The sequence below is a fragment of the Nelumbo nucifera genome, chromosome 7 (genome assembly GCF_055504915.1).
Source record: "Nelumbo nucifera cultivar China Antique chromosome 7, China Antique-T2T, whole genome shotgun sequence".
NCBI lineage: Eukaryota > Viridiplantae > Streptophyta > Magnoliopsida > Proteales > Nelumbonaceae > Nelumbo > Nelumbo nucifera.
Window position 1 is genome coordinate 4,232,397 of NC_142655.1, and position 7,466 is coordinate 4,239,862.

Sequence of the window (7,466 nt, forward strand, 5' to 3'; positions counted from 1 at the left end):
CAACCAAAGGTTTGCAACTCGTAAGAGAGGGTAACATAAAAAGAGCAAGGACTTGGTGGTGGAGCTCATGTAAGGTCGACCTCACATTCTAGAGATGAAAAAGGGAGGGAAGGGAGGAGCTATGTCCTTTTCTAAAGGGATTGGTATCGGGAAATTTGGGACCCAGCGGGGGTGGGCCGTGGGCCCTTGATGGAGTACAGAAAGAGAAATACCAAGGCTGAGCAGTTGATTGAACTTTGAACTAACTCCTACATATTAAAGCTGTTGTAATGTTCATTAACATATAGACAAAGATACCGGAAAAAAAAAAGCTACCCATCTTGGAAATTACAAAAAATTAGACAAGAAAAGCTCACCTCGGGATGAGAAGTCTAAATGGGAAACAAGCAAATCTATCTAACATTTCACCCACAGCATTCCGCATTGATAGGAAATTGGGAAGAAATCAAAGATACTACAAAGAACAACTAACTATTTCAACATCTGAAGTCCCTGGCTTATAAAAAAATATAAAAAAAAAAACATTCCATTATTTAGATTGGGAGATTTAAGTTCCTCTCTCTCTCTCTCTCAACTGAATTATGAGAGCAGAAGAAATTTTTGAGTGGTAGATATCTTCATTCTTCAACTAGACTGGTAATTTTACATACAAGGTATAAGTTGAGCATATACTATACATTTTTTTATATTTTTTTCTCCCTCTTTTTACGGCGCTTTGTTAACCTACTGGATCTGGTCTTGAAGTGAAGATTCTGGCAGCTTTTCTGCTCCACAACCACATCGAAAACCTCTCATTTTGTTGTTTGGTTCTTCAGTGCTCAAAAACACAAGTCAGCTTTGCACTTGATATTTTTTCCCATTTGTTTCTTTTCTGTATACAAGCAAGTCACACTGTGGGGTTCGTGTACGGCTTCTGCTTGGAAGAACAGGTACAGTTTGCCCGTTTATCAGTGAGTGTCTGCAAGAGAAAAAAAAAAAAGATAAATTTGTCAAGGAATGATGAAATTACATGAAGGGTCTGTGTGGGTATCGTGTTATTTTCATCCTTTATTACCTTGACCTGTTTCTGGAGATCTTTAATGTATTCAACTGACAGGTCTAACATATCAGCTGTATTAGTTTGCTGCCAAGAAGCAAAAATAAATCTTTAGTTTCTGCAGAAAATATTTGAAGAAAAGTTTTTTTAAGATATTATATAAATACATACTTTGTCCATGTTAGGGACCAGCTCTTGTAGTTTTCTCATTCTTTCACTAATTCGGGTTCTTCTTACCTGAAAATAATTCAGTCCACAGGTCATGGATTAGAGCGTTCCCAGATGTAATTAATTGATTCTGAACGAAAGGAAGAATATTTATAGATTTAATTAAAACGAAAGATCATTGCTTCATTCATATTGTAAATCCCAAAAAGGGAAACAAAAACAATTTTCAGATGCAGGAAAGCTTTACCCTCTCTGCTATGCTTCTTGGATGAGTCGCACAGCCCCTTTTGGCTCTGACTTTACAAGGAACAGAGTCTTGGAATTGCAGAAACTTTTCTAGGGCAGCCATCTCGGTTGAAGTTTTTGGCAAACTAAAATGGTGGGCCAGCATAGGAGGGCGGTGGACAGCTTCTCCATTCTAATGGACAACATTATCACTGATCAGTTAAGAAAACCAGATGATTAAATGCAACAGAAACAGAAAAGAACCCAATCTGCAAACACTACCTGATTGCCACCATTGATATCTCTGAGTCTTTTTAGTCCCGTTAAATTCTCAGAAACAAGTGCAGAGTCGTCCCAAGAACCAATTGGAAAGCCTGGGATGTAACCTCGGTTGCCAGCATTACTGTTTCCAAAGCTACCATCATCAGAGCTACTTCCCCCAATACCCTCCTCAGCAATCTGAGGCATTGGCCCCGAGGAAGAATGGGTCCCGGATGAGAAGCTTATCTGACCCTTCAACCTACCAGTCGCTGGAGATGTTTCTCCATTACATCCATTCCCGGCTCGGAAATTCCCCATGCCCCCCATTACAGCAAAGCCTGCTTTTTGTTAGAAGTTTTTAGTACTTGTTCTCAAATAATTCTTTCAAAGTTCAGAAGGGAAATTATCAGAGATATAACATAATTAATGCAGAAATTAAAAGAAAATAAAGGCTTTCTGTATATAATCTTAGAAATTAAGCAAATAATTAGTTTAAAGGTTTTCCGTATATAACTCAATTTCTTTCTGTTCAACTTTACTCGAATTCAGAAAATAATTAACTTAACAGAAAATAATGGGTGATTAATTCAGATAAGAAAATTTTTGCAGAACGCAAACCAGACCTTGATAATGCGAAGGCATGCTAGGAAAAAAAAAAAGCTTTATTAATATGTTATTTTGTTGTCACACAGTAAAAATGCCCTGGAACTTTCAAAGCATAGTCGGAGGAGATAGAAATAAGGAGCGAAGAACCATACCGTTTTCGACAGTTAAGTTGGCAAAAAGCCCAGCAGGGGAGCTGCTATGCCTGATAAGATTGGAAGGACCGCCATCTGACTTAACCTGCGGAGGGCGATCAATCGTCATAGAATTCACAACCCTATACGAGTTGTCCACAGTGGGCGCAGTGGGGGCTGAACTGTGATTAGGCACAGGTGGCGGGGTCTGAGACTGGTACATCATCTGAGAATCAGAGGGATACCCATTCTGCTGCGAAACAACCTCGCCCTCACGTTCCATTGGCGCCATGAACTGAGAATTCCTCTGGTTAACAGCTGCGCAGGAAGGAGCTACTGCTGAAGGTCTCTCCCCGATCTCCCGGGGATCAGGAAGAGCAGGTTCACCACCACTGCCACCGCCTCCTCCTCTTCCAGAAGACATGAATCTCGCAAACATGCTTTCTGCCTCCGGGCTTGAAGGTCGATGATGGAGGAAACCTTCACATCCTTCTTCGACGCCACTGCCACTACCGTCGATGAAATTCGCAAAGAATGAGCTTGGAGCAGAGCGATACCGCATAAGACCTGAGCTCAGCTGCTGCCTCTGCTGCTGCTGTTGCTGTTGAAGATGGAGATCTGAATCCATGGCCTCTCTGCTCCTAGACTGCAGTTCTTCTGGATATTTGAAGCTCGAAGGAAACAAAAGATTCATGTCCTTTGGTAATGCTTGAGAGCCACCAAACATCATCTTCCACCGCTGGGTAGAAATTTCGGAATCTCCACACACACAGCTCAGTCCAACCAGTCCTTTCTACCTTTTTAAGTCTCGAGCAGATCGAATCAAAATCTTCTAAGTAGAAACTAAAAAAGCAAAAGAGAAGCAACAGCAAAACCCTAGATCAGTAAAGAAAAAAAGCAGCACCAACAATTGAAATTCCAATTCCAACACCACTCCCGCTTCTTTATTTATTCTTCATTTTTCCATCAACAACAACCGCGAAACTCCCCGCGAAACTCAAAAAGAAAACTTCAACAAATTCAGATTTCGGCTGCTTCAGACGGATCCAACACCAGAGCAAGCAACTAACGGGAATTACTACCGAAACCAACTGTTCCAACTTCAACCAAAAATCCTCCCCATTTCCGCCTCTTTGCCATTGACACAGCCCCACAAATCCTATTTACAGTGTTATACATCAATTGAGATAAAGAGACGGAATCAGCAACTAGTAGAGCGACAACAGAAATCTCAGATCTCCTCTCACCAGAGCGGGGAGTGTTTTTTTTTCTGTAATTACCGAAACAGAAAAGCAGATTGGAAGAAACAGGAAAAAGGAAAAGAAGGCGAAAGAAAAGAGAGCTATAGATCTCTATATCTCTTCGGAAGCACCAAAATCAAGGAAAGCGCAGTCTCAAGCTTTTAATATAAAAAAGAGAAAGCTAGTCGCTGCCGATGTTGCTGTTCTCGCTGTTACGGCCTCTTTGCTGTGTCGCTGGCAGTAAGAGATGATAGAGGGTGAAGACCAAAGATAGACAAGAGAAATGGATTCTCTTTTTTCTCTTTTCTCCGAAGTCCGAATCTACTCAATGAGAAGCAGCAAAACTGCGGAAGCCACCAATCTCGTCCCTCCATCAAGTATATATATTAACACCATTTATCAAAAGTGCTCAGTCTTTCTCTTTAATTACAAGATTGCCATAGTGATTTTCGAAATCCGATCAGTCTGACGTCATCTAGGATTCTTTTTACTGAAGTACCCTCCGAAACTGGATCCCGATTCCGGAGCCCATGGAAGCCGTCAATTTCTTTAAAGTACATTTAATAATGGAGATTTTTCTTTACCACGTGGCAAACTGGAAGTAGAAATCTTAATCTTACCGTACAGGTAGAATGAGAACATCTAGGAGAGATATTCTCAATTCACGGGGGTGATGTATTGTGGGTAGGCGTGGGCAGGAGATCCGAAATCTATGGGAAGCTGTAATTTTAAAATTCTGCGCAGTTTACATCTCCGTAAGTCCTTCTATTATTTATTTTATTTTTTTTCTCGCGCTTCGTGTCAACTCTGAACAGTAATGTGAACGAGTTGAGAAGTTGAAAACTGAGTTGCTTGGCTTCGAGGGGAAGCGACTCAGATCGAAGTCACCAAATTCGTCCAAGTCCTGCGCGACGGAAGGGTGTTAATAGGTCGGCCGAGGGCCGACGCTGCGGATAGCGTATTGGGAGGAGGACTTCGTTTCAAGAGTAGTTCTTTTGGACCAAATCTGTGATAGGTGTAGTGTGAATTAGATTGATTGAATAGTATTTAAATGAAGATTTCTGACTTATTTACTTCGTTGCTTTGAGCTATTAATAACTTCTAATCATAATTAATGCTTAGAACAAGAGGAATATAAGAGCCCAATAATTGTTGATAGAAATGGATGAGTGGTTCATGCTTAGAGTGTCCCGTAGAAATACAAGAAATACTTAAAGAAAAATGCTTAACTACATTAAAAAATTATATATCTTAAATTTTTTAATAATTAATATTCTTTTCTTTTCTTTTTCTTTTTAGTTTGATAATTTACAAATAAATATATTAAGATGGATATTAATGTTTAAATATGTGAGCATTTAGCTTATCAATGACCTTGAAAATCGATACATATCAATACTTTGAACCAGATATGCATTGTTAAAAAAAAAAAAAAGAATTACTACTTGTGACTTGTGAGCACCAAAAACAAAGAAAACCCCACATGATTAATTAAGGAGGAAGTATGGGTGTGCATCAAGATTTAAAATTTTTGTTTTGGCTAGGCGACGAATGGGGTTATGGTGTAGAGATCATTGAACCCTTGCTTGTGGACAAGACTAGAAAACGTGTTCACGTGTGGAGGAATATAAAGAAATCAATCCCTTTGAATTATGGGGTTGGTGAGGTTTTCTAGACAAACATTAACACTAAGACCCAAGAGGAACTAAATTTGTATGGGACTAAGCGAGGTGAATTGAAACCTAATTAAGAGATTAGTAATGGCAAGTCAAACCCATTTGTCCCATTCAAATCATGCATCCCTCTTTGCAAATGAACTGGGTTTGGGCTTGGATGTATTCTTTTTCTTCCAATCAATATTGAACAGTGGGCTTACACAAGACAGCAATGGGAATTGAAGATGGTCCAAACTCCAAACGATTTGGATTATATGAAATTCTCATATTTGAATAAACAGTTATTCTCTGAATAAGTATTTATTTCGAGCTTATTTTTTAAACATGAATAAGTGTTTACCGGTGTGATCTTGGTATAAAATAAATGTTATTTAAATAAATACTTATTTTTAAGCACACTCAAGCTTAGCTAAGGCCAAGTTTGAAAGTGATTATTTGAAAAATAAGTATTTACGAACATTTGATAAAAAAAAGTATTTATTTTAAATAGGGCTAGTATAGATATTTTTAAAATGACATGACAGGCCAAAATAGACAAAAAAGAAAATAAGTACTTAAAAAGAAACCCAAAATTTAAACACTTATTTTCAAAATAAACACTTAGGCCTTATTTGGTTTGTTAGAATAAGGGTTTAGAATTGGAATCGGAATAGGCTATTCTAATTCCAACTGTTTGGTTGTGCGGAATCGGAATCTCATTCCTATTCCTGTTGGAATAACATTCTCCCATTTGAGGGAATGACTATTCTCTGCCTCTCCCTTAGGATTGAAATCCCATTCATAGTGATTCTCATTTCCATTTTCATTCTTGTCTGAACCAAACAGAAAGGAAATAAACCATTCCGATTCAAATTCCAAAAAATTTGGATTCTGATTCCAATTCCAATTCCAATTACAGACTAAACAAACCCTTATATGGACTTACTTCCCAAATACAAATAAATGCTTATTGATGTCGTCCTGGCCCAAAGTTATTTTTAAGCACTCCGAAAACTCGCCTAAATCCAAAAAGGAAACCCTAATTATTACTGATGCCACACGACTCACACATTCAAACCAGCTACGCCCAAAGAAAAAGAATCCCATCATTTCTTTCTATGGATGCTCAACTAGAAAGGTAAGAAAAAAATGAACAAAACAGCAAATTTGAAACTCCTGGACCATGACTGACCACACAAAACAAAAATTCAGCCAAAGTTAAGAGATGATCGTGGCCGTCCAACCAAAAAGAAAGCCCATGATTGAGTTGCTATTTGATCCGACTAATGCTCAATTTAATCTTTTAAATTGAGGGATAGCCTAAGTAGCCCAATGATATTCTTTTTTGGTTTGACCCTACTTCCAAAGTCTATCCTCATCCATTAGAACTTGGGTTTGGCTATTTTCTGTACACGTTCCAATTCCAAACGTCCGAACAAATATGTTCAAATATTTAGGTTTAACATCTTTCCAAAAAAAAAAAACTCTAAGATAATCTTCGATATCATGGGTACTTAGCTTTCATAGTTTGTTTTTGGTTTTGAGTATCACAAATTAAGTAGAGTATTTCCACATATAATACAATGCATTATTTATTATTGTTTAAAACATGTATACATGCAAGATAAGACATTTGAGTTAGAAGCACATCTTAAACAATAAAACTAGAAACATTAAAAAGTATTTCTTCTAAAAATCACTTTCACATAAATATAAGTGAATGATCATGACACTACTTTAATCAACCCAAACAAGCATAATTTTGACTTTATAAAGTCAAAATGCCTAGATAAAGGAAATAGAAAAGCCTCACCATGCATCCAAATATACCTTAAATTAGAATGTTAGTGTGAGTATATTTGGTGTAAATCGCTAATTAGGAAATTTGTTAAACAAAGATTAGACATGTCAACGAACCTTAAATAGTAAAATTAAGGTTGCTCAAATCTCTCTTGAATTTTGGTAATTGTAATTACCTCCATTAATTTTTTTGATATGGTTGCAACTTGCAAGTAAATCCTTTTTGATATAATCTTTTAGAAAGAGGCATGAATATGTCCAAAATACCCATGCAATTATCTCTTCATATGAATGATTATCCTAAGTACATTCAATCTCTTTTCTGAAATTGATTTATTTTTCA

At 37.5% G+C, this 7,466-nt stretch overlaps 1 protein-coding gene across 3 annotated transcripts; it reads right to left on the bottom strand.

The window, feature by feature from the left end:
* Positions 1 to 434: 434 nt before the first annotated feature.
* LOC104597486 (transcription factor bHLH130-like) lies at positions 435 to 4,027 on the bottom strand. Of its 3 annotated transcripts, none has more exons than XR_016078549.1 (6): positions 2,449 to 4,027; positions 1,712 to 2,028; positions 1,452 to 1,622; positions 1,208 to 1,334; positions 1,055 to 1,123; positions 435 to 958 (listed from the first exon to the last, which is right to left on the bottom strand). XR_016078549.1 is itself a non-coding variant. In XM_010259062.3 (6 exons), exons 1-6 carry the CDS (start codon positions 3,155 to 3,157, stop codon positions 887 to 889), a joined length of 1,404 nt encoding a protein of 467 aa, XP_010257364.1. In that variant the 5' UTR covers positions 3,158 to 4,025; the 3' UTR covers positions 435 to 886. The 3 variants fall into 3 exon arrangements, 1 of the variants encoding a protein (XP_010257364.1); XM_010259062.3 differs by having other exon boundaries at positions 1,208 to 1,273; positions 2,449 to 4,025; XR_002022699.2 differs by having other exon boundaries at positions 860 to 958; positions 1,274 to 1,334.
* Positions 4,028 to 7,466: the final 3,439 nt, after the last annotated feature.